Here is a 27,653-nt window from a genome sequence, read left to right on the forward strand (position 1 = left end):
CCATTATCAATGAAGGAAAAATCAGAATGTTCCTCAAACATGATTATTCTCAATAATAATCAAACATGATTATTCTCAATATCAACTTTTTTTGGGGGGGTGGTCAGCTGTCCCGTACTGGGATTGAACCCTGGACCTTGGTGTTATCAGCACCACACTCTAACCAACTGAGCTAACTAGACAGCCCAACAATACCTGCTTTTAAATACACAAATGGTATAAAATCAAACTTATAAAACATAGTACATTCCCTTTGACCTGAAATTTTACTCCTAGGTATTTACCCTATGGATATGTTCACACATGATCAAAATGTGTACATAAGAGGCACTGTTTGTGATAGAAAAAGACTTGGAAACTACCTAAATGTCCATAATTAGGGGACTGGTTAAAAATACATTATGGTACATCCACATAAGGGAATACTATGCAGTTATTTTAAAAGGAAGCTCTCTCCAATAAGCACACTAACAGATGTTTAACATCATTAGCAGTGAAGGAAATATAAACCAAAGCCACAATAATAAGGTACCACTTCATACCCACTAGGATGACTATAATCAAAAAGTGAGATAACAATAAGTGTTGCCAAGGATATGGAGAAACTGGGACCCTCATACACTGCTGGTGGAAATGTAAAATGGTATAGTCACTTTGGAAAACTGTCTGTCAGTCCCTCAAATGTTTAAAAATAGAATTAACATATGACCCAACAATTCCACTCACAGGTTATAAACTCGGAAGAATGGAAAATATATGTCTACACACAAAAAACTTGTACATGAATGTTCATAGTACCATTATTCATAATAGCCAAAAAGTATAACCAACCCAAATGTCCATCAACTGATGAATGGATAAACAAAATATGATATACCCATACAATGGAGTATTATTTAGCCATAAAAAGAAATAAAGTTCCGATACATGCTAAAACATGCATGGACCTTGAAAACATAATGCTAAATGAGAGAAGCCAGACACAAAAGGCCAAATATTGCATAATTCCATTTATATGAAATGTCCAGAATAGGAAAATCTAGAGATGAAAAGTAGATTGGTGGTTGCCTAGAACTGGGGGAGGCGTGGTGAGGATGGGTGACCCAAGGAGTGATGGCTAAGGGGTGCAGGATTTCTTTTGGGGGTATTAGATTGTGGATATGGGTGCCCAACTCTATGAATAATTAAAAGCCATTGAATTGTGCACTTTAAGTGGGTGAATTGTCTGGTATGTGAATTATATCTCAATACAGCTGTTAAAAAAAGAAAGTTCTTTATATACTGATACAAAATGATTTCTATGCTTTATTAAGTGAAAAAGCAAAGTGCAAAACTATTATATATGTAACCACCTGAGTGGGAAAATATTTGTTTGTAAATGTCAGAATATTTCTGGAAAGACACATAAAACCTCAGTAACACTAATTGCCTTTGGAGTAAAGAACTGCATAACTGAGGGACCCAGAGTAGGAGAATTGTTATTTAATTAACAGATAGCCAAAAAAGCATAAAGAATAACACAATGAGCACTTGTGCCTACCATCTGGCATTAAAAGCCATTACTATACTATTTAATACCTGTGTGCCCCTCTCCAGTCACATCCCACTCCGCCTCTGAAGGAAACCATCGTCCTACACTGGAGTTCATCATTGCCATCATTTTCATACACTTACTACATTTTAAGTATCCCTAATCAATATGAATTATTTTGCATATTATTTTGGGGGGGGCAGGGATCAAACTTTGGACCTTGGTGTTATCAGGACTGTGCTCTAACCAACTGAGCAAACTTGCCAGCCCTAGTTTTCATATTTTTAAACTCCACATATCCTGCAATTTGCTTTTTTCACCCAGTGTTTTGGTTTATTCATATCAGTACATGAAACTACAGTTCATTTTCAATGATGTATAATATTCTACATCCAATACATAATATGATATATCTAATATTGATGCCTAATTTTCTAAAATGGCCACAATGCAATTTCTCATCCCACTGCTCTCGTTACAATGAGACACTGACACTCCTCTCATTGAGAGGTGGGGTCTATGATATTTCCTCTTGAATCTGAATGGGTCAGTGACTGTGGCAGAAGTGAAGTAATGTGACTCTCCATTCTAGGTTAGAAAGGGCAATACAGTTTTCTCTGGCTCTTGGAATCCAGCTGCCATGTTGTAAGGAAGCCCAGGCCACACGGAAAAACCATGTGTAGGCATTCTGGCTGACAGCCCAAGCTGAGGTACCGGTAAGTGCCAATATTGGTTAACCACTAGATATGTGAGGAAGCTTTAAGAGGACACCAGCCCCAGGAATCTTCCTGCAACCACAGATTCCCCAAGTGATAACAGCCTAAGTGAGTCCAGTCAACTCTCAGGACCACAAGAGATAATAACATGATTATTGATTTAAGCCACTAAGTTTTGGTGGTTTATTATGCATTATGCATTAGATAACTAAAACAACTATGGCACAATTGGTCCATTCACCAGGTGGTGGATATTTGGCTTGTTTCCAAGATTATGCTGTTATAAACAGCACTTCTCTGAAACATGTCTCTTTGTGTGTATGTGCAAGTTTCTCTAGAGTATATTCCTAGGAGAGTAATTGCTGGGTTGGAGAGTATGTCATCTTCAACTTTACCACAACCTACCAAACTATTTTCCAAACTGGTTGGTACCAACTTATGTTCCATTGGCAGTGTATAAATCCCTATTATTCTAAATCTTCCTCAACACTTGAGATGTAAGATTTTTGCCAGTATATTGAGCACAAAATGGTCTTACTGTATATCCTTTTAAACCTTTGAATTTTGTTCTACATGCATGAATTAATCCAAAATAAGCATTTAGGCTGGCCAGTTAGCTCAGTTGGTTGGAGCACAGTGCTGATAGCACCAAGGTCCAGGGTTTGATCCCTTTCTGGCCAGACAACCCCCCCCACCTCCTGCCAAAAAAAAGAACAAAGAAAAAAAGGGGAAAAAAAGGGCTGGTTGGTTAGCTCAGTTGGTTAGAGCACAGTGTTATAACACCAGGGTCTAAGGGTTCAGATCTCTGTACCAGCCAGGTACAAAAAAAAAACCAAAAAAAGCATTTAAATGTGTGCTAATAGTCTGGCCAGTTAGCTCAGTGGGTTAAGTACAAGGGTTCGGATTGGCGTACAGGCCAGCCACAAACCCCCCCAAAAAAGTGTGCTAATAAAGTATTGCTTTTCTGTTTTAAACATGCTTTATGTATTGGGATTCCATATTAAGGTTTTATTTTTTAAAAAGGAGGTATTGATCCAGTAACAACAGTAAATCTCATGCCTGGATCTTGGTTTCTAATAATATTGTTCTGCAATAATAGGAACCAGGCTCCAGAGAAATGGCTGACTCCAGGACTGGGGCAGAAAATATACAAGATGAGCCTGGAGCATCTTGTAGTGCCAAAAAGTAAAGACGGGCTTTAAAAAAAAAACAAAAACATCACACAACAATGGAGGTATATCAAGTCAAAGGAACACAGGAGACAACTAAACGAGCTCCCAATGGCCAAAGCCAAAATAATATGAGCAATAAAATAGAGTAGTATTGGATTATAAACCAAAGTATAAAATATGCATGGGTCCATATCAATAAAAATAAATGATTGAATAAGTTAGTAAATGGGGAGAAGAGATGAATCTCCTTTGCAGAAGAATTCCAAATAATGTATATGGGTACTTTGCCTTCAAGGAGATAAGGCATAACAATTCTCCCCACCCCCTGCCCTGCCCCTCAACTCCTCAACTGTGGGCTGTGCAGAGTGACTTTCCTTCAGAGAGTACAAGATGTAAACGAAGAAGAGTAACCTTACAAAGTGGAGAAACTTTACAAACAGGTGATCAGGGTTAACACTGATAAATCATATTAAGAATGTGTATCCTTCATATGTGATAAAATGGCACTTTACCTCTGGATCTTCCTCCGAAAAACACATAAGCCCAGTCTAATCATGAGAAAAATATCAGACAAATCCCAGTTAAGAGGCATCCTATAATATATTTGACCAGTACTCTTCAAAACTATCAAGGTCAACTTCAAAAACAAGGAAAATCTGAGAAACTGCCATAGCCAAGAAGAGCCTAAGGAGACATGACAACTCTCTAGTTGTCAACATAATGTTTGGCAACATAATGTCAAATTTGACAACAAATGTAATATGGTATCCTGGAACAGTAAAAGACATTAGGTAAAACTAAGGCAATCTGAACAAATTATGGACTTTAGTTAATACTAATGGATCAACACTGGTTTATTAATTGTAACAAACATACTACACCAATGTAAGATGTTAATAATAGGGGAAATTGGGTGTGAGGTATACAGTAACTGTCCATACTATCTTCTCAATTTTTCTATAACTTTAAAAACTGTTCTAAAAAATAAAGTCTATTACTTTAAAAAAAAAAAAAGAAAGAAAGAAAGAAAAGGAGCTTTTGCCCTACTTGAAGTTTGTGAAGCTCTAGTTTGGAGTTCACAAAACAGGTAAACTTCCGTGTGGGGAAATGTCTCCTCCTTTCCAGGCCTTCAAAGGCACAGCGCTTACCAAACTAAGTCAGGTCCGATCCCCAAAGGAGGGGTCAGGGTTGCTGCAGCTCAACTCTTGGCTCTTCTAAGCAGCCCAGGGCTCAAGCACTGAAGAAAGAGACAGTGGGGCTGGCCTTGACCTTGGCTGCCTGCCACAGGTACTACAATTCTCCTCTTGCTTTAGTATCCACTGGTGTGAGCTCCCAGAAGAAGAGACACATCCAGAGATAACCTTGTCCCAAGACCACCATCCAAACAGAATTATTTTACCTGAGCTACTTCTGATCTGGCTCTGCAATTTAGCATTAGCCTGGGCTCACTGCACTTCCATTTTCTCATCTGTTTATGGGATGAGAATAGGAAGTAGCCCCCTTTCATGGTGTTGCCCTCAGGATTCAATAAGTCCATCAACTTAGCCAAGCATTTATTTAGTACTTCCTGGCACACAGGTGGCGGTCAGTGTTAGCTCTTAGCTGACCCTGACCCTGATTCCTCCACCAGTCTCCAATTAGAAGAGTCCATTGCTTTTCACTCCTTTTTGAAAGGGGGTGGTCATTGTATAAATAAACCACCTGAATGCCAATAATCTTGGGGAAGAGCTTAGTTCAGACTTGTTTTTGATCCACTATCCTATCTGCACTTAAATGATGTACAGTAATTGCAGTTCTTCAAATTCACCCCTGAACTGATCCCACATGTAAAGATTCATTGTAGCACTACTTGTAATAGCAAGAGATTGGAAACAACCTGAATTTCCTTCAAAAAGGAACTGGCTAAATAAAGCTGTTAATACGCGTGTGGCTTGTATGCGTATAGTGCATGTTCCTTTGCTTTATGTAAGTGTGTATGTGTATGTGTGTCCACACACAAACCTAGAAGGATTACACAAAAAACTGGTAATACTGGTGGCCTCTAAAAAGGGACTGAGGGGGCTAGGAGACATGGAAAGACACTTTCCACTGCAGAGCCATTTACGTTTTGCATTTTGAACCATGTGACTATTATTTATGCTCAAAAATGATTAGAATCAGAGAAAAAATCCACCACTGTGGGTCACAGCTGTTGGGGTTGGTTTGGGGGAACTGCCAAATCAAATGGGTGGGACACTGTGGCTCTGGAGTGACTGAGAGGTGATGGGGACATCAGCTCTGGTCTGCCTGGCAGACAACGGCAGGATGGGGCATGACTCTCAAAGCCTGCAGTATCCTAGAGCTGTAAATTCTTCCTAAAACAAGTTGATGGTGGTAGTGGGAACATGTACATGTAGATAACTCTACAGAGTCCAAAACCACTATCCTAGGACCCCGCTTCCTCCTTCCAAAAGGGCCATGTTGCAAATCTGCAATTGAGGCAGCACAGAGTAGGGGTTAAGGGGCAAGTATCCTAGAGTCAGCTCCCTAAGGTCAAACCCAATCCCACTACATGCCAGCTGGGTAAGGCCTTCAGCAGTTTGCTCCCCTATTCCCTTGTAAAGAGCAATAATGACTTACACGGCACAGGTAAGCCTTACCTGGTAAGTGAACTATACATGTTCTTATATCATTGTAGTTCCTACTACACATCAAGAAATTACCATGTGCTCTTGAATTTAGTAACTGGAACTCTTCTAGGTAACAACGGCAGGTGTTAAAATTACTCATGAAGTGGAACCAGAGGAAATTACTAGAGAAACAAAAAGGGTTGATGCTCAGCAGGGCAAACTCACGTGTGTGAGTTCCTCCTGGTGGAACCAACATGAAGAGGTGGGCCCTGGAATCTTTGTCATCGCATTTGCTGTCCTTTGAGTTCAGATCTCAACCAGTCCCATGAAGGTCTAGCCTGGGGCCTCACAGGGAGAGGGATCTATCACTACTCTCTACTGCTGTTCCTCATCCTCGAGTCCAGCCATTCACACCCCGTACCTAGTGTCTGGGACACTGGCTAACACACAGTGGGCTCCCAATATGACATAACTGAAAAACTAAAACTGAATGGATGATCCGTTTGGGAAGACAAAAGAAGTTCTGGAGGTGGATGGCGGTAGTAGGCATACAACTATGTGAGTGTACTTAATGCCACTGAATGGTACAGTTAAAAATGACTAAAATGGTAAATTTTATATTATGCATATTTCCCCACAATAAAAATAAATAAATAAATAAATGGATGAGGTCTAATCTCATCTTCACCTTTATGTTCTCCTTTAATTCTCCTCCAAGCCCCCTGACCACTCATTGGCCATCTCATTTATCAGATCCTATTCTTTATACAGGAAAGGGGACCCAAATTCCTTTCTGGGTCCTCTTCAGTCTCTACACTCCCCTTCCAACTGGTATCACCAGGCCCTTGGCTTTTATTCCAGCTGTACCCTGAGCACTGCCCACAGCTGCTGACCTCCAGCCCAGGTGGCCCCTGAGCCCCAGAAGCCTATTCAACACCTCCACCTGCAGCCCTCATGGGTACCTCACTCTCAACCAGGTCAAAACAGAGCTACCCTCCTCCCTGACCTGCTCCTCCCTCCCATTTCCCCATCTCTGCCAACAGCCATTCCCCCAGATGCTCAGCTCTATAGCTAGGCAGGACACGTGACTTCCAACTTCCCTGGGCCCCAACTTCCAATCCACCAGCATGTCCCACTGCTCTTCCTCTGAAGCACACCCTAAGTCTGCCCTCTCTCTGCTCCCCACCGCCACTACCTCGCTCCAAGCCTCCTTCATTTCCTGCCTGGACTAGAACAGTGGCTTCCACCCCCACCCTCCCAATTCATTCTCCTCACAGCAGCCAAAGCAATTGTCATAAAAGGCAACTCTGATCATCACTCCCCTGCTTCAAACCCTACAGAACTCCTCAGTGCTCTCAGGCTAATGTCCATGTTCTTCACCTAGGGTCACAAAGCCCTAGATCTCTGGTTCCTGTCCACCCACCCCACCTCATGCTGGATGGCAGGCCCCCTCACTCGCTCACCAGCCACACCAGCCTTCGTGTTCCTTGTCCCACCTCAGTGTCTTTGCACCTGGCTGTCCCTCTGCCTGAATACCGTCCTCCTGCACTTCACAAAACTGCTTCTTCTCATTCCCAGCTCTCCCTACATGTCACCTCCTCGGAAAGGTCTTCCTGCCCACAACACCTGAAGCAGCCCTGGCCACTGTCTCCCACCCTCCGATTCTCTGGACAGCATCATCACTTGCTCTTCATCTTCCTCACTAGGGAGGGAGTCACACGGCAGGGCCCTGGGCTGCCAGGCTCCCTGCTGGCTCCCTGCTCCTAGAGCAGTCCTGGCACAGAGGAGCAGCCATGCAGCAGGGAGGGGGTGAGGAGCAAATCAACAGAAACTCATGACCTCGCAAATGGGGCCCATAATTTGGAAAGCCGCCAAGAGGCGAGTGGCAGAAACAGGTGAAATCTATGGGGGGAGAAGGGGAGAGCAGAGTGACAGAACCACCATGGCTTGTTGTGGGGGGGAGGAGGTGGCCTAACTGAACAGTGACTGTGACCTTACTCCATTCAACTCGGGGCTTGTAGCAAAGACATGGCCCACCTGGGTGCAGGGAGCTTGATCTTCAGACACAGAGTCTGGCCCTTTGCTAGCACCCCCCACCCACATTGTGCTTTGTGTGAAAAACAGTCCTGTGACTCACCCTGAAGGAGGGAAGGGAAACAGTTTGAAAGCCACAAAAATATATTAAAACAGCTGTCATCTTCTCTCTCAGTACTGGCTTCCCTTCCCAATATCCCTTGCCCACCACCCACCATAGACTTTTAAAGAAAAAGACGCCCAGGGCTGGAAAATGGAGGCACCACAGCTGCAGCCCAGGGTCTGGGGAGGTCCCTCCAGCCTGGGAGTGGAGGGCAGCTAACAGTCTCTACAGGCTCAACGCCACCGTCGACGATGGCGACGCTGGGAGGTCGGAGGTGCAGGAGGGTCAGTCAGGACGCAGCGGACAGTCGGGCCTTGCCACAGGGACAGAAAACAGAAGAGAAATGAACAGAGTGAAGACAGGGAAAGACAGAGAAGTTAAATCAGTCAGGGGAGGTGCAAAGGAGTGAGGGAAGTTGGTAGGGTAGGGGGATAAGGGAGCCCCTCCAGGTGACACCCACTCTGTGGGCGGTGGTAGGGGACCGGAAGGCTGAGGGGCTGGGGTTTGAGGCAGCAGACACTGCTGCTGAGAGGGAGAAATGGGAAATGTGGGAAATGCAGGAGAGGAAAAGGGCACTTGGCACATGGGAGTGGTAGAAAAGTGGGCTCTGCCAAGGCCACAGCCAGAGAGGAGAGAACGGAGGACATAAGGAAGGGGAAAGTCCCAGAGCAGGTAAGGCCAGGCCATAATGACCATCCCAGACTAGGAAAAATGGGGTGAATCCTCAGAATGCTCGGGCCCAGCTTGAATGCCTGAAGGAGACAAGCAGTGTCATCCAGGAGCTGGCAGGGAGGGTGAGTGGGCCCTCACGGAAGGCTCTGATGGAGCCGGGAGCCTGGAGATGGGCCGGGACAGACACCTGCGCGTTCTGTGCCTGTGTCCTGCCCCACAGGTGTGCTAGAAGGTCCTGCGGCCCAGTCTTTTGAACACGCTCACAGTGCCTGCATGGTCCATCTGGGCACCAAGGCTCTCGCTGGAGCTGCAGCCCCGGGGCCCCACCAGAGTCCTCTTAATGGTGACCTTGACCTCGGCCGAGGACTTACTCTTGGTGCTCGTGACCTGGCTGTCTTGGGCCTCAGGCACAAGGGTGGCCTTGCCCAGTCTCTGGATGATGCTGACTTTGGACAGGGTCTCCGGCTTCCTCTCAAGCCCAGGGCGTGAGGAAAGTGCCAGGCGCCGCAGCATCGGGGCAGCAGCTGTAGTTGCTGAGCTCGTGGCCTTCGCTTTGACAGTCAGGGTCGGCTGGGGACTGGCCTTGGCAGGGCCCCGTCCTAGTTTCTTCAGGACCCCAGCATACTGCAGGACAGAGCTGCTACTGTCATTGTCGCTGTCCCAAGCCAGATCCTCATCCATCTCTGGGGTAGCCCCCAGGCGACTGAAGACTCCTGTGGGCTACAGAGGTCAGAAACAGGACAAGTGAGTTATTCAGTCACTCAACACACATTGATAGAGAGCTGCCTCCTCTGTGCCTGGCCTCCCGGAACTCACAGTTGGGGGAAACACCCATCAGTAACACCCGAGATAGAGGTGAGAGCCATGATGGAGGTATTGTAGGAGTTTGGAGAAGCCCAGAGGAAGCACCTGACCTTGCTGGGAAGTTCAGGGAAGGCTCCCTGGGAGAGGGGACATCTGATCTGAGATCAGAAAGTTGAATGGAAGTGTGTCTAATCAAGAAGGAGAGGAGAAAGGGTGTGCCACAATAGGAAAGACAATTTGCAAGGTCTATAGGTGAGCATGAACAGAAAGATTAATTTGGTCAGTCATTCACTCATTAATATTTTCTGGCCGGCCCGTGGCTCACTCGGGAGAGTGCGGTGCTGATAACACCAAGGCCTCGGGTTCGGATCCCATATAGGGATGGCCGGTTCACTCACTGACTGAGCGTGGTGCTGACAACACCAAGCCAAGGGTTAAGATCCCCTTACCGGTCATCTTTTTAAAAAAAAAAAAAAAAAAAAAATATTTTCTGAGTCCCAACTCTATACCTGGCCCTATACCCAGACTGGGTGATGCTAGGGACACAATGATGACAAAGACAGCCCCAGCCCTGCCCTCATGTGGCACACAGTCCAGTGGGGGAGACAGACTTGGCATCAGAAATGACACACATAATTCTATACGTATGACAGTGATATATTCTACAAAGGAGAGTGGAATGTGGGGGGGCAGGAGACAGGGAACGCTCATCTCCTCTTGGAATTCGGAGGGACTTTCTCTGAGGCACCAACTTTGAAGCCAGAGCCTCCAGGACAAATTAGCAGAGAAAAGAACAGGTACTAAGTCCCAAAGGCAGGAATAATACTCATTTATTGAGCACTCACTATGTGCCAAGCTCTTCACATGGCAAGATCTTTAAGCCACATGATCCCGTGTTATTATCATCCTCATGATAAGAAGGAAGATAAAGCCAGAGTGGTTGTGCCCTGGTGAGCAAGGGACCGAGAGGTAGGAAACACTGCTAGGGAGCTCCTCAAATCTAAGGTGACATTTAAAGAGTGCATACCATGTGCCAGACACCTCAGAACCATGCAGGTATTTTCTCACTTAATCTTCATGACCATCCTATGAGGTTGAGTACTAAACAGATGAGGAAACTGAGTTACAAAGGGCTTAAGTGACGTGGCCAAGGCCACGCAGCCAGGCTACAGTGGGCTCCAGGGTGTGCTTCTAATCACACGCCCTGCCTGGGGCTTACAGGACTATAAAGCCACAACAAGAAGAACAGGCTTCATCGTGGACACAGTGAAAAGCCTCTGAAGGGTTTCCACAGGAAGATGGGCCCTGTCCTGTGGCAGCACACATTATTTCTGTGGGGACAGGGGGCTGGAAGGGATTAACGGTATCTGTGCGAGACCAGTTAGGAGGCTATTGCCCTATCCAGACAGGGACAGGTGGCAGAGGAAGTGGAGACAGATGAAGTCATCAGAGTCAGTGACTGACTAGAATGAGGATGATGGGCATCCCTGAGAATGAGGGCCCAGGAGAGGAGTTGCTCTGGGCGAAGATGCTGAGGCCAGTTAGGGACATGGTAGGTGGGAGGCATCCAGGAGTCTGCTGGACACCTGGCACTGGAAATTGAGAGAGAGGTCTGGGCAAAAGACAGATGGGAAAGCCATCAGTACAAAGAAGGAAACCAAGAACAGAAAGGTGGGTGAGAGAGATGGCTTTGGGGCATGTGAAGGATGAAATGTGGAAGTGTCAGGAACAATATCCAGGGAAGATAAGAATTTGCAAGCCCTGAGTCGCTCACCCAGTCTCGACTCACTTTATTCCCTGTTGTCGTGTCTGCCTTGGTCTCAGCGCCGAGGCGGTCAAAAACGGATGTCCTGTGGAGACCTGGGAGGGAAGTGAGGCCATCAGGCAGCACCAGCTGAGCGGCCCCAGCAGGGCCAGGCCCAGGCTGAGCACTGTGCAGACACCAAGGGAGGAGACAACACGGCCAGCCCAGACACCAGTCAGCTCTGCTCCAAGCTGTGCCGAGTCAGGTTTTGTGTCTGCACTGCTGACTAACACTGATCTTAACCCACACCCATCTGGCTAGTGTCAAATGTGGGAAACATCAACTAAAATTGACACTTAACTTTCCATCCACCTTGATACAAAATTATGAAGTGTGTGTGGGAGAAGAGTTCGTAATCCCTACTCATTCCTCTTTGGGGTCACAGGCCTCAGAGAATCTGATGAATGGTAGTGAGTCCTCTCCCTAAATAATAACCTAAATATCCACCAGTACAAGAATGTTTACTGAATTATCGTATATAAATACTATGGAAATAAACAGCCATTAAAAAAATGAACTAAAGGGCCGGCCCGTGGCTCACTCGGGAGAGTGTGGTGCTGATAACACCAAGGCCACAGGTTCGGATCCCATATAGGGATGGCCGGTTTGCTCACTGGGAGAGCGTGGTGCTGACAACACCAAGTCAAGGGTTAAGATCCCCTTACCGGTCATCTTTAAAATAAAAATAAAAACAAAAATAAAATAAACTAGATCTACATGCACTAATATAAAAAAACCTCAATTAAAAAGTTGCAGAACAATACCTATAGGATGATGTTACCTGTGTTTAAAAAAGAATAAAATGCCTATGTATATATATAAGTACATACAGATGCATATAAGTTCATAGATGCTGCTCCGGAAAGGTCAACAATAGATGTGGGAGATGGGAGTGAAAGGACAGTTTGTTTTTACTGTATATGTTTCTGCATCATCTGGAAGTTCTTCCATGAGAACATATATGTTATTCTAAAACAACCCTACTATAAGGAAGACCATCCCTAGCTTTAGACTGAATGTCAATTAGTCCCCTCTGGCTCCTAAAGACAGTGCCCACTTTGGGGCCCCTGCCCTTGGCCAGGCACCATCTCTCACCTTACAGGCAGTCCATCACTAAATCCTTGCCCCCGCCACTCAGAGAAGAGGCACCAAGGAGCCCAGATACACTAACTGCAGGATGAGAGGACAGAAGTCACATGTCCCCTCCTCTGTGGCCACCATTGCTGTCCCCTTGGCCCAAAGCCCCCTAGGTTCCCTGTTATAGCCTGCTTCTCAGCCATCATCCATAGGACATAATACCACTGCAATACAACAAAAGAGAAATGAAGTCTCTGCACCAAAGAGTGCCCCAGACAGGTCAGTACCTTTTGCTGCCTGCTGCTGCTCCAGGATCTTGCGGGTCCGAGGAGTGGTGCCTTTTGGCATATTGATGATGTATTTCCCCTCCATCTCGGCAGTGACTCGGCGCCTCTTGGTGGGAACAGCCAAGCTTTCCTCTTCCCGGCGGGCCAGGGCTGCTGGGGGAAGACAGCAGGGTCAGCACCCTCTGGGATGAAATGTTCTCCCGGGATGGGGGCTGGATGCCAGGCAAAGGGCATTCACACAACTGTAATCCCTTGTCTTCCCAACCACCCCCATCACCACTGACTGAACCACCAAGAAACACAGAGGTCTAGGCAAAATGAGATTGCAAAACACGCTCGGGGGGCTGGCCGGTTAGTTCAGTTGGTTAGAGTGCAGTGTTATAACACCAAGGTCACGGGTTCAGATCCCCATACTGGCCAGTCACCAAAAATCCATTAATCAATCAATAGAACACACTCAGTATTGCCAGGCTATGGCAGGCCCTCCAGGCTCTTGGTGGCTCTGTCTCTGCCACAAGCAGGTTTACCCCCCAGTCCAGCCCATATCCCCTCAGAGGGGAACCTGTTGGGTGTGAAAAGGTTCTAGAGCTCCATCTAGGTAATACTTTCGTGACCGCACTCACTTTTTAATAAGTAATTGAGTTGTATACTGAGAATGTTTGTGCATAAGTAAACTATATTTCATTAAAAAAAAAGAATCCCTTCAAATGTGTCGAGGGGTAAAAGAGCCAGTTCCTTCCAGGCTCACCATCTTTCCAATACTTTATTAACTAATTTTAACTTTCTTTTTATGGCACATAAATCAAAAGCCAGAAGGGGATAAGGCACTTCTAAACACACAAGGCAAAGAGAGATGGCACGATGGAGGTGGACAGTGTATGAAGGGACTGGGCATCAGAAAAATGAAGCTCCCTGGGTCTCAGTTTCCACATTTGCTTTATGACACCATAAGATCATTGCTGTGGGGATGGGACCATCAGAGGCACAGGAGCATGGCAGACAGAGGGAGGGCTTGGGAGCCCAAAGGCTGGAGTCCCATTCCCAGCTTTCAAGCTGAGACCTGGAAGAGGAACAGAAGCCAACAACCACAGAAAAGTCTGAGGAGCAAGAGTGCTTCAGGTGAAGGGACACAAGGAGCAAAGGCCCCACAATGGCTGGAGAGGAGCTGAGCCAGTGAGCAAGGAGGAGAGATGCCAGAGAAGAATCCACATTGCGCAGGGCCCTATAAGACTGTGCGGAGAGTTACAGACGGGAGTGGTATAAGATCAGATTGAAGGTCTTAAAGAGTTCCTCTGGCTGCTGAAGAGCAGTAGTAGGTCCTCCTAGGTAGGGCATCACCACCCCCCATCCTAGAGACGTGGAAAGTGAGGCCTACAAAGCTGCAGTGACTTGACCAAGTTCACAGAGGTGATTCAAATCCTAACACTTTATACACCTTGTGGCTTTCAAAGAACCATGCAACATTGGGAACATGACCCCCAGATTACTTCTGCCAACTCACGTTCACCCCCAGCTCCTCCCACCACCTGCTCGAGTCCCCTTACCAGCAGCCTTGGCACTCTTTGCTGCCATCTTGTTGGACACAGTGACCGAGATCTTGGAAGTGCTGGTGTCTGGCCGCCTGGGGGGAGTGCCAGGTGGGGAGTCACGGTTCAGGCTGTTGGCGATCATTCGGGAGGCAGCTACAGGAAGGAAAGGGAAGAGTCCAGTCAGGTGAGGCCTTAGGAGGGAGGCCTGAATCTAGCCTCAGGTCCAGCATGGAGAAGGCGAACCTTGGGACTGATGAGCAAGGGGCAACTGGGGTCACCCCTGTGGCTGCACTGTCTTCCAACAAGGATGCCTGGGGTGGGGTGGGGTGGGCTTCATCTTTCCAGGAACTAGCCCACCCCTCCCTGGCCTGGGAGCTTTTCCCAGGGCCCTAGACCAGATTGGTTCCTATCCCACCTCACCTGCCAGCTACCCAGCCCTATGTTGAGCTCATCCCTTCCCTTTCCGCTCAGCCACACTGGTCTCTGGTCTTCTTCACTCTGGTCTCCTCTCAGATGGCAACTCCTCATAGAAAACCTCCCTGACCACCCCATAAAACCCAGCATCCCATCAACCTCTATTGCCTTCACCCACGTGACACTTTCTTTTTCTTCATAGCCCTTATTACTGCTGGACGTTAAATTATGTTTCTTTGCTTTCTGGTGGATTCCCCCACAAGAATGCAAGCTCCGTGAGGAAGCATTGTTTGTTTATGGCTGTATTCCCAGTGCCCATATGGCTTCTGGCCCTTTGTAGGTCCTGAATACTACAGAAAAGACGAACACTATTACTGAAACTTCCCATCATCACTGGGAGAGCCTCCATTCACAACCCTCTTTACCTGGCCTAGGCAATGTGATCAGAATTTTTAGCTATAAAAAGCAAGCAGTTGAGAGGGCCCTGCCTTGTGTACTGTATACAGAGGGAAATGCATTGTTTAAAAGAGGTCACCATGACAGGTAAGCACCATTTGGGTCGAGGTTAAACAATCAGCTCTGTCTTTGCTCTGTTGAATTTGAGTTGCAGTCAGGATGTCACAGTACGAAGATCTGTTCTCTTCCTCCTCCCACCCCCCAGACACACACATTAACGTTATATGGTGTATGTAAGTGATCACATCAGGAATGTTGTTTTTGGAGCACTCTTCTCCACCCCTTTCCTTCTTTGCCTGTTTCTCCTTCTCTTCCTCAGTGCCTGCTTTCTTTTTGTTGTTTTTGTTTTGGATTTTGGTGGCTGGCTGGTATGGAGATCTGAAACCTTGACCTTAGTATTATAACATGGCGCTCTAACCAACTGAGCTAACGAAACAGTCCTTAATTGCCTACTTTCTTCATTAGTGTTTTTGGTGTGTTCTACTTTTTTAAACTTTTTAAAAACTATTAAAGACATTCAGAACGGTATGAAAATTTCATTTATATAGAAGTGAAAAACTGGCAAAATTAATCTATGCTGTTAAAACTCAAGGTAGTGGATACTCTGACTAGGAGCGGGTAACAGAGGGATTCTGGGAGGCTGGTCATGTTCCTGTTTCTGGACCTAAGTGCGGCTACGCGGTGTTCTGTCTGTGAAAGTCATTCAGCTGGACCTTTAGGGTTGAACCCTCTTCTGTCTGAACGTTGTCGAAGACTGCTGCAGAAATGAACCCTAATTTGTTCAGCCTCCCTGCATCCCCACCTTTGGGTAGGCTCTGCCCATACTGACTGACTCTTGGCTTAGCCAAGTGACTTGCTTTGGAAAATGGGACAAGAGCAAATGTCACACAATCAGAGGCTGAAGAAGTACTTTGCATATTGGGCTTTGCCCTCTGTATTAGTCCTTTTTTTGTTGCATATAACAAAATACACAGAACTGGGTAATTATAAAGAAAAACGAAATTTATTGCTTACAATTTCTAAGGCTGGGAAGTCCAAAGTCCATCTGGTGGTGGTGACAGTGACCCAGGGATCTCACATTGCAGGATGGTGGAAGCAGAGAGAGAAACAGACTCTGCTCTTCTTTTAAAGCCCTCAGAACCACACTCCTGACCACCATTTTTAATCCATTCACTACTGCACAGTCCTACAATTTAATCACCTCTTCAAGACTCCACCTTTCAATTACCATAATAGGATTTCCCACCCTCTTAACAGTCACAGTGGGGGCTAAGTTTCTAACACATAAAACATGGGGGATACAATCCAAGCTTCAATGAGCTTTGGGGGAATGTAATTCAATCCACTACACCCTCATGCTGTTCTTGGGAGCCCTATAACCACGGCTGTGTGAACAAGCCCAGGCTAGCAAGCTGGATAATAGCAAACATGTAACCAAGTTACCCCTGTTGGCCCAGATGACATCAAGCCAACCATCAGATACATGAATGAGGCCATCAACTCAGCCTCAACCTAGCTGCCCGATGACCACCAAGATCAGCTGAGCTGGCCAGGACAGAACTGACTAGCTAATCCTAAAATCATGAAAAATAAATGTCCGTGTTTTAAATGACAGTTTTGGGGTGGCTTATTAAACAGCAGAACCTAACTAATATGTATGTTAAATTTTTAAAGTTTATTTAAAAAATAGGGCTGGCTGGTTAGCTTAGTTGTTTAGAGTGCAGCCTTAAAAAACCAACATCAGAGGCTTCGATCCCCTTACTGGCCAGCCACCAAAAGAAAAAAAAAAAAAGTATCATACTGCTAAAAAAAAAAGGCAAAAGTATAAATATAGCCAATCCTCATTATTCACAGATTCTGTATTTGCAAATTCACCTACTCACTAAAACATATTTGCAACCCCAAAATCAAGGCATGCAGTCTTTTGCAGTCACTCACAGACAAGCACCTCAAACAATTTGAGTTGCCCAATGCACATGTTCCCAACTGAGGTCAAACAAATCATTGTTGCCTTCTGGTTTCAGCTCCCATACTGTAAACAAGTGTCCTTTTCACAGTCTATTTAGTGCTTTTTCACATTTTTGTGCTTTTCATTGGTGATGTTGCTATTTAAAATGGCCACCAAGCATAGTGTTGAAGTGTTCTAAGATCAAGTGTTCTAAGCTCAAGAAGGCTGTGATATGCCTTATAGAAAATATGTGCGTTAGAAAAGCTTTGCTCAGGAATGAGTTGTAGTGTTGTTGGCCGTGAATTCAATGTTAATGAATCAACAACATACACTAAGTGTGTCTTTATTTATTTATTTTTTTGTCTTTTTCGTGACCGGCACTCAGCCAGTGAGTGCACCGGCCATTCCTATATAGGATCCGAACCCGCGGCAGGAGCGTTGCCGCGCTCCCAGCGCCACACTCTCCCAAGTGCGCCACGGGCTCGGCCCTAAGTGTGTCTTTAAAAAGAAACACATATAAAATAACATTACATATTCATCAGTTAACGAAAATGTGAATGGAGGCTTATAGGAATCTAACCCTACATTTCCCCTTGAAGCAACTGTTCAGTATCCACTAATAGAACATAACTACCACAAATGAGAATCAACTGTGGGTATTGCCACTCACTATCCAGTTTATTTTTTTCCCTGAGAAGAGGACCTTGGACGGCTTTGCTTCCACCTTTGCTAACTACAGGAGGGATGAGACTACCAGGTATGTCTGCTTTACTGATGGAGTGTAAGAATGAAGGAAAGGAGGCCTGAACAGACAGGGCTCACCACTAGATGTGCCACGGCGAATCTCCCCTGGGAGGGGGCTGGGGCTGCAGGGCACCGACTCAGTGGCAGCTTTGCACATGTCCTGTAAAAAATAGGCATATGTCCTGTAAAAATAGGTTACCACCGCAGAATTGGAGAGATCTGAGCAACACCAGGAGGATCAGAACCTGACTGCTAGAGAAGATTTTAAAATGTTTAGCTCCTAACCATGAGAAAGCATCAGACATACCCAGACTGAGGAATTTGCAAAATACCTGACCAATAGTGTTCAGAACTGTCAAGATCATCAAAAAACAAGGAAAGACTATGAAACTGTCACATATCAAAAGAGACTAAGGAGACATGATAAGTAAATGCAATGTGGTATCTTGGAACAGGTTACTGACGGAAAAATTGATGACTCCAAATAGACTATAGTTAACAGTAGTGTAGTAATGTTAATTTCTTAGTTTTAACAAATGTACTATAGCTATGTAAGATGTTAACATTAAAGGAAGCTTGGTAAAGGAAATACTGAAACTTCATACTGCTGTTGGAACTTTTCTATAAACCTAAAATTATTCCCAAATTTAAAAATTTATTTATTTATTTTTTTGGCAGCTGGCTAGTATGGGGAACTGAACCTTTGACCTCGGTGTTACAAGACCACGCTCTAACCGACTGAGCTAACCAGATAGCCCCTGAATTTATAAGTTTAAAGAAAAAACAGTGTTTTGTTCAGGGACCTTCTCAATGACAACTGAGATAATGACCCTAGCTTGAGAAAGCCCTCACTGTGGGGTCCCGTCCTTGGGATGGAGGAAGTTACTAAAAATGACAAGAATAATCATAGCAACCACCTTTTGGTAAAGTGGAGTGCTGGAGAGCACAGCTCTGGAGCAAGTTTCCTTCTCGGTCAAGCAGAGTGAGGAATCAATGAGTTAATATGTATACAGGATAGAGACAGTGCCTGACAGCAAGTGCTTGGTAAGTGTTAGTTATTATAACTTAATAATTACTTCACTCCAAGTCTGGTACTCAGTGCCATGTACGCAATCTGGTAGATGACCACAGCCACCCTATGCAGCAGGGGTAGTAAAAAGCCTGTTTCAGAGAGACCCAGGAAACTGGGTTACTGTAAGTAGAAATGCTAAGACTGAAATGGCCAGGTTGTTGGCTAAGTCACCATTGGGTCCACATAGGAAGCTCCTGTCCTGGGGACACAAAGGACCCTGGAGATGATAATTATCATGGGGAAGATAAAAATTAGCAATAATTATTACAGAGAACCCTTACTAAGGCCCTTCTATAGGCAGTTTACACTGTAGTAGGGCTATGTAGGTTAATACTCACAACCACCCTTCAAGATAGATTTGCCTCTCTGCTTTTTACAAGTGGAGAAAGTAAGGCTTAGAGAGGTTAGGTAACATGCCCAAATGGTCACACAGCAAATGGCTGAACCAGCCCTGGAACCCAAGTCGGCCTGCCTTTGTTGCCAGGCCTCCTGTTTGCTCTGTAACTGCCCCTCCATCCCCACACTAAACCCAGGGACAGAGTGGCTAGGCAGAACACTCACCTGGCGGTGCACCACCTTGGCGTGCTTGAGGATGGCAATGATGTCCCCCACCACAGTCACGCCCAGCTCATTCATGATTTCCTTGTTGAGATCCAGCAGCATGCTCTTCTGTATCCTGCAGAGAGGGTCAGTGGTGAGGCCCAGAGTGGGCGCGCCAGCCAGTTCCCCACCTCCCCTATTCAGCCCTGTCCCTTTAGCCGCCTCACCTATTATCCACAAACATCACAGCATAATTGACAGCAGGCCCCGGAGGAATGCCGGCTTCCTTAAAGAACTGGATCCACTCGGAAGTGGCTAGGGGATTGGACAGGGCTCATTATTCATGGTATTCTCTTTTGAGAATAGCAGCAGCAAAACCACAACAGCAGTGGCTCCCACAAATAAAATGCTCATCATCACACGCCAGGCCCTGTACACACGTACACACACGTACACACGTACACACACGTACACACACACACACTCACACACAATGGAACTCAGCTCTCCCAACAACCCTGGAACTTAGCTCTCCCAACAATCCTGTAAGTTAAGCAGTATTAAGACTTCCTCATATGCAAATGAGGAAACTGAGGCAGGGAAAGGCTGGCCAACTTGCCCTAGGCCACAATGCTAACAAGAGGCAGAGCTCCCAAACACTTAACCACCGCCCTTCTCCTTAGAGCTCTGCCCTGCCCTGGAGCCACAACTTGAAGCACCACAACAGATACCCGGCTAATGACTGATTTGCACAAACTGGGAGTCTGGGTTCTCTGCCCCATCCCCATCAGCCAGCCCAGGCCCAGAAGATGATAGGATCTGCAGTAGATGGAAAGAAGGGTCACAGAGCCAGCCCTTGAGCCTCAGCAAACCCTCTCCCCACCACAGGAGCAGCCCTGCCTTGGAGAGAAACACAGAAGTGACTAGCACAGGCTTTGGAGCTTAGGTTCGAACCCGGACTCTGCCATTTCTTTGCTGAGGGACTCTGGACAAGTTAACTCTAAGTGCCTCCGTTGCCTCATCTGTAAATTTGATATAATAGACTTAACAAGTTTTTACTGAGCACTTTGCACAGGTCAGGCCCTGTTCTAGGCACTGGGGATAACACAAGGTACAAGACCAAGTTCCCATTCTCATGGAGCTGACATCTTAGAACACCATCATCCTTGTATTACTAAGTAGACTCAGTGAGAAAGTCCACATAAAGGGCTATTATTATTATTACTATTATTTATTATTACTACTTCTACCACCACTAAACATGGAGATAAGGCCAAGACCAGGCAGACTCCACCCATGAAACTTCATTGTCTCTAAAATTCTTGCTCAGCCTCTTAGATACAACCTTCAAACCGTTAGATAAGATCACTGATTCCAAGTAGAACATTTTTTTTCACATATTAACATCTCTGAAAGTAGGATCTGCCTCATATGTAATGGTGTGCTGTGGTTTAACTGGCAACTTTTTTTTCTTATGATATGTAATGGTACATCTAAAAATTCCATGTTCTTTTAGATTAGAAGAGATTTGGCATTGCATCACCCATTCTGCTTTTAAGACAATTGAGGCTCAGAGCAGAGGAGACACCTCTGGATCAGATGTGGGTGGCAATGCAGAATATGGAGGAGGCCCCTATCTAGCTGGCCACACCTCTCCCAAGGAGGCCCCTGACCAGACAGCCACAGGCCAGTCTCCCAGGGCACTGACTGACCCAAGCCCTTGGGCACTAGGACAGGTGAGGAGCTCATGCCCTTAGGACTTCCTCTACCAGCCCAGAGGAAATGGGTGACATTTTCCTATCCACCTGCCAAGCCACAGTTTCCATTAGCCAAAAGTGGGCACCTTTGTCTAACTATCAAAAAGCACCACATAATGATTCCATTTTTCTGAAATGTCCAGAACAGGCAAATCTAGAGAGACAGATTATAGAGTACTGTTTGCTAGGGGTTGGGGGAAGGGAGAATGACTGCTAATGGGCATGGGTTTTTTGGGAGTGAGTGATGAAAATATTTTGCAATTAATTGTGGTGATGGTTGCACAACTCTGTGAATAGAGAATATAAAAACCATTGAATTGTGCACTTTAAAAAGATAAAATGGTACAGGCCAGCTGCAAAATAAATAAATAAATAAATAAAATGTATGATATATGAATTGTATCTCAATTAAGCTGTTATGAAGGGGAGAAAAAGTACCACATAGGTTGGGGACAGATTTCTGCCTGAAACAAAGCCTGTGATTTGAACCCTGAGATTACTGACACCCAGTGTCCAGTGTCCAAGGAACTGCACAAGTCCCCACATCTGGCACACACCATCATTTCATGAATTACTAAGACGGAAAATATGTGGCCAATTAAACTGTCATAAGCCACCATAAAAAAAAACGTACCCCCACTTCAGAAATGTTAAGTTGTGCATAATGTGTCTTGGAATCAATGAGATGTGACTTGCTGCACACACCGGGAGACACATACAAGAACATTCATAGCAGCTTGCCTATAATAGCTCCAACCCAGAAATAATGCAATATCCATTGACAGTGGCACTGATAAACAAATGGTGGTCACTCACACATTGAAATACTATACAGCAGTGAAAAGGAAAAGTACAGCTATACAACAAGGCAACAAAAATGACCCTTAGACATTATGTTGAGTAAAAGAAACCAGACACAAAAAAACACATGGGGGCTGGCTGGTTAGCCCCACTGGTTAGAGCGAGGTGTTACAACACCAAGGTTAAGGGTTTGGATCCCTCAACTGGCCAGCCACCAAAAAGGAAAAAATAAAAAAAGAGCACATGACATGATTTCCTTCATATAAGTTCAGGTCCAAAGTCTTTAAAAGAGGAATGTTTCCATTGGTGATACATCTATAAAGAAAGGTAAGGAAAGATGTTCACAAAAAATGAGAGTAGTTTATTCCATCTAGCAGAGGGAGCATGTGTAATTGGGTTAGGAATCTCAGGGAGACTGGCAATATTCTATTTCTTGATCTGGATGGTTAGAGGGGGGTTGGTTTTTCTCAATCTGTTTATTGAACTATAATGTACACACACACAAAAATTCGTAAGTTGATAGATTTTTCTAAACCAAACATACCCATTTAACAGGCACCCAAATCAAGAAATAAAACATTACCAACACTTCAGAGCCCCCGCATATTTCCTTTGCAGTCACTACTCTCCTCTCTCCAAGGGCAACCACTACTTTCTAACAGGATAGATTGGTTTTGCTTGCTTCTGTGCTTTAAATAAACGGAATCATAAAGGATATATTCAGGTGTTTGCTTTTTAATTGCTCTTACAAATCACACAAATGTGTTCTATGTACTTTTCTATATGTATGATAAATCTCAACATTTTTCAAAGCCACCAACTGATGTCTGTGCTTTGGCAATCCCAAAATAAAGAGTTTAAAGAGAATATGGTGATAAGGCTCACGATAATAACAACAGTTAACATTTGCTGAGAACTATGCCCATGATTTTACGTGCAATAATCTACTTTACCCCAGGATGTAGGGAGTACTATCTCTATCTCACAGGTGAGAAAACCAAGGCTCTGAGAGGTCATGTGGGAGATCTGCCGGACTTCATAATCCAAGCTCTTCATGGCTAAACTACACAGTCAGGAGGCTGAGATATAGCAAGGAAGCCAGTAGGCCTTGAGCTGGCCCTGGCCCCGCCCCCAACATTTCTCAGAGAACAGCTGTTTCTGCCAGTGACCCAGCCCTCCCTCCTCCACTCCCTCTTCACCCACCAAGGCCATACCTCAAAACGGGGATGGGGTAGAGGGGGCCCTTGAGAGAAGGCCACAGACTCACCCATAGTCACTGAGACCATTGTTTCCCTGGCCCTGATGCCGCTCCCTGGAGCCTGGAAGAGAGAATGAGGAGAGAGTGCCCATGAGTCGTCTGCTGTGAGTGTATGTCCCTCTCCCGGTGCCTGTGTGTCTGCCTGCCAGAGGAGCATTCCTGGGCTGGGGGCTCACCACCCAAGAATAGCCTAGAGCAGCTGGCAGGAAGTCAGCCTGGGACAGAGCTGCCATCACAACTATCACTTCTGCCTGGGACAAGGCCCAGGCACAGCAAATGTCCACAGCTCCATTCCCACACATCCCAAAAGGTTGGCTGGAATAGGGGCGGGACAGAAAAAAGACATCCCCTGCCCAAGACTTTAACCATAAATATCCATTCAAAAATGATTTACTGAGCCGGCCAGTTAACACAGATGGTTAGTGCACAGCCTTATAACACCAATGTCATGGGTTTGGATCCCCATACCAGCCAGCCACCAAAAAAAAATTTTTTTTACTGAGAACCTACTGTGTGTGAGGCACTTAGGGATATAGAGGTTAACAAAAACAGAGGTCAGCATCTAGTTGGGGAAAGGTGAAGAAGGAGACAGAGAGTTAACATTATAATGTGTTAGAAAGTCTTTAGTGTCATGAAGAAAACAAGGAGGGATGGGAAGGGAGGGGATGCAGTTTTCAACAGGGTGATTAGGGAAGACATAAAATGACATTTAGAGACCTGAAGGGGGCCATGTGGTTTTACAGAGGAAGAGCTTTCCAGGAGAAGGTACAGCAAGTCCAGTGCACTGAGCCAGGAGCTCATCTGGCATGTGCTAGGGACAGCAAGGAGCCAGTGTGGCTGTAGTGGAGTGAGTGAGGAAAAGAGTGGCAGGAGACAGTTCAGAGAGGTGAGGCACCAGATCACAAGGGGCACTGAGAAATGAAATGGAAAACCAGTTCTCATTTAGATAAGATTAGCAGATGCTAGAAAGGTGTTAAAGACTTATTAGCACCAATGGAGACTTTCTCCAGGCATTAGTAGCAGTGTTGAAAGGGAACTAAAGGAAACAACCGTCTCATGTGATGAGTCAAAGCTATCTGACTCTAGGACCACTTGGCCCACACTATTCTGGCCCAAATTTCCTTCTCACTTAGTTCTCTCCATCTCCTCTCCCCTGACCCAGCTCCTCTCCTCCATCTCCTCTGCCTTCTCCCTTCACTTTGCTCCCTTCTACCCACCCCAGCCCCCAATACTGATCTTCCTCCTTCACCCCTTCTCTGCCCCTTCCACAGGGTGCAGAAGGCCCTCTGTCCCAGCACCTTTCTGTTTACCATCCCATATAATCTGCTCAACCCTCCACACCATTTTGATGCTATAATGGAGTGGTTAAAAGTAATGACTCTGGGGCCGGCCCGTGGCTCACTCGGGAGAGTGCGGTGCTGATAACACCAAGGCCCCGGGTTCGGATCCCATATACGGATGGCCGGTTCGCTCACTGGGTGAGCGTGGTGCTGACCACACCAAGTCAAAGGTTAAGATACCCTTACCGGTCATCTTTAAAAAAAAAAAAAAAAAAAAGTAATGACTCTGGAACCAGACTTCAGGGTTCAAATCTGGCTCTACTACTTACTTGCTGTATGGCCTTGGCAAGTAACTTCACCAGTTGGGCCTTGGTGTCTCCATCTGTGAATTGGGATGGTACAAACATTACGTACCTTAGAGGACTGCTGTGCGTGCTAGATGAGTTTCTATGTATAAAGGCACTTGAGACAGTGCTTGGTGCATACTAAGTGCTCCAGAAGTGTTGTGCCTGGTCTCATCCCTCAGGCCTCCCACCCCAACCCACCCTCTCCACCCAGATGCTTTGCCTGCCTCCCAGTTTTAACACATGATGTCACCTGTGCCTGGAATTTCTATCTCCTCCTTTCCTCCCAGTAAGCTCTCCTTCCCTCTGCTTGGCTGCCACCTACTTTGTGAAATTTTGCCTAACTCCCCACGTGACACTCTCTTCTCTACCCCAGCTAGGATTTATCTTGCTCTTCTCTGGCTCCTACTGAACCTCTTATTGATGACCATGACGACAGACATCACTCCACCCTGCAGTTGACACTCAGATCTACTTTCCCTTCTGGATTTCACTGCTGGACAGAGAAAACACAACAAGCATCTCTCAAAGAGCAGGGTATGGAGAGGGCTCAATAAGTCAGACAGAACAGCATCTTACACACCAAGCACTAACTAGGCACCGGACCAGAACCAAACATCATGCTGATGCTTCACAACTGCCTCATGAGTGAGGACTATTATTAGCCCTATTTTAATCGATGAAAAAACTGACTCACTGAGGTGCAGTCATTTGCCAAATGCCACATCTAGCAACTGACCTTACCGATTCAAAAACAAATTCTCCCTGATTCCGATGCCCATGTGGTTGCTCCTGTTGAGTGTTTACTATGTGCTAGAGACTGAGTATATACACACCTCACTGACTCCTCACAACCATACTGGGAAAAAAGTAAAAATGAGTCCTATGTTACAGATGAGAGTGGCAGGTCCAAGGTCACCCAGCAAGAAATGGCACAGCCAGGACTTGCACCCTACTCCATCCAATGGCGATGACTTTTTGTCTGTTTTTTGGCAGCTAACTGGTACAAGGATCTGAACTCACAACTTTGCTGTTACCAGCACCACACTCTCCCAAGTGATCCAATGGCTATGATTAACACTGATGGAGGGATTACCATGAGCCAGGTACTGTCGTCTGTCTTTGCAATGTCCCGGTTAATGCTTACCAGAATCCTTTAAGTATTGGTATTCTTCCTCTACTGCTGCAGAATTCCCTGTTGGACTCAATTTCCTCTCTCCACCATCTTAAAAGCCCATCTCCAGTGCTCACTTTTTAAATAGTGGAAATTATAACAATAAGTCATTTTAAAAATGGCAGCTCCCAAAACTCAAGTAATTACCAGGTACTTAGCACTTACCAGGTGATAAGTCTTCAGAAGACCTGGATCCAAATCCCAATTTTACCATTTCCTAACCCTGATTCTGAGCAAGTGGCTTAATCTTTCTGGATCTCATTCTCCTCAACTCTACAGTTAGAATGATAGGGGTTTCCATTCTTAAAAGTGTTAGAGGGATTAAATGAAAAATGCCTGGCAGGTGATAAGTGCTATGTGTAGTTGTGCATTAAACAAACCTTCTGTGAGCTAGGTAAAGGGTGGGACAATTACTGGCCTAATGTTGGTTGCATGCAAAGTGTGAATTGGGAACCAAGTATAAGACAACTTCACAGGGTCTATGGGATCTGACAACATGTAATCAAATAGTACAAGTTATTCCCCTTTTAATTCTCTTTCAGTTTCTGTGTACAATGTAACCGACTGTTCTGTTTCTATTATGTTTCAGGTTAAGTTTTCCTTCTCATGGCCAGTAATGCCATTTTCCCACTAGGATAGCAATGCAAATTTCCCTTTTCAAGAAAAAGAAAAATCTAATACTACAGACTTCAGCAAAACTGGCCAAATATTAAGTGGCAGGATGCCGATTTTCCCAGTTCCAGTTCTAAGTTTTTGCTATTGCTGTCTCTGAGCTTCCAACCTCCTTCTACTCCCTAGGAAGTCCTAGCTACACCGATGACTCTCAGAATCATTAGCATCATAGTCCCAGTCTCTTGAGCTTTTACTATGCCAGGGCCTGTGCTAAAAAGCTTTACCCGCACATTTCATCAGAATGCTCACAACGACCCTATGATATTGGGACTATTGTATAGATGAGGAAAATGAAGCCCTCATTGTATAGATGAGGAAAATGAAGTTCAGGGAGGTGAAGGCACAGGCTCGCTGCCGCAGCTGTGGAGTTGGGACTTGTCCGAAATCCGTTGGCCTCCAAGACCAACAATTTTTTACGCCAAGCACAAACATCATCAATACTAACTATAACATTATAGCAACGAAGTGAGGGCACTATGTGCAGATGCTGAGCTAAGGGCTCCGACGTGCATGAGCTGACTTCTCACTCCAATCCGTGAAGTGGGTGCTACAGTCGGATTCTGACCCCCATTCTACAGAGGAGGAAACTGAGGCTCAGAGAAAGAAATCGCTTCTCCGGCGCCGCACAGCAGAGCCCGGACTGTGACTCCAGATCCCTGGACGCCACCCATCACCACCGCATCCAGCCCAGTCCCACCACGCGCGGCCCGCGCCTCACCTGGCCCACCGGGCCCGCGCCCGCGCCCACTCGCGCTGCCCGCCCTCCCTCCCGGCGGCGCCAACTGTCAGACACTCCTCCCTTGGCCCCGGCTGCCCTCCCCGGAAGCACCGCCCTCACCGCCGGAAGCCGGACTG

General features: G+C 45.8%; 1 protein-coding gene across 5 annotated transcripts; it reads right to left on the reverse strand.

Moving 5' to 3' along the window:
• Positions 1-4,243: 4,243 nt before the first annotated feature.
• Positions 4,244-27,598, reverse strand: C10H19orf47 (chromosome 10 C19orf47 homolog). 5 transcript variants are annotated; one of them, XM_063110813.1, is made up of 10 exons: positions 27,517-27,598; positions 24,938-24,990; positions 23,338-23,389; positions 19,740-19,827; positions 19,534-19,648; positions 17,979-18,060; positions 14,354-14,491; positions 12,810-12,962; positions 11,431-11,501; positions 8,487-9,557 (listed from the first exon to the last, which is right to left on the reverse strand). In XM_063110813.1, the coding sequence occupies exons 3-10, from the start codon at positions 23,354-23,356 to the stop codon at positions 9,063-9,065; spliced, it is 1,161 nt and encodes a 386-aa protein (XP_062966883.1). In that variant the 5' UTR covers positions 23,357-23,389; positions 24,938-24,990; positions 27,517-27,598; the 3' UTR covers positions 8,487-9,062. The 5 variants fall into 5 exon arrangements, with proteins under 5 accessions (XP_062966882.1, XP_062966881.1, XP_062966883.1 ...); XM_063110812.1 differs by lacking the exons at positions 24,938-24,990; positions 27,517-27,598 and adding an exon at positions 4,244-8,478 and having other exon boundaries at positions 9,209-9,557; positions 12,810-12,959; XM_063110811.1 differs by lacking the exons at positions 24,938-24,990; positions 27,517-27,598 and adding an exon at positions 4,244-8,478 and having other exon boundaries at positions 9,209-9,557; positions 11,416-11,501.
• Positions 27,599-27,653: the final 55 nt, after the last annotated feature.

This window comes from Cynocephalus volans, chromosome 10 (assembly GCF_027409185.1).
Source record: "Cynocephalus volans isolate mCynVol1 chromosome 10, mCynVol1.pri, whole genome shotgun sequence".
Taxonomy (NCBI): domain Eukaryota; kingdom Metazoa; phylum Chordata; class Mammalia; order Dermoptera; family Cynocephalidae; genus Cynocephalus; species Cynocephalus volans.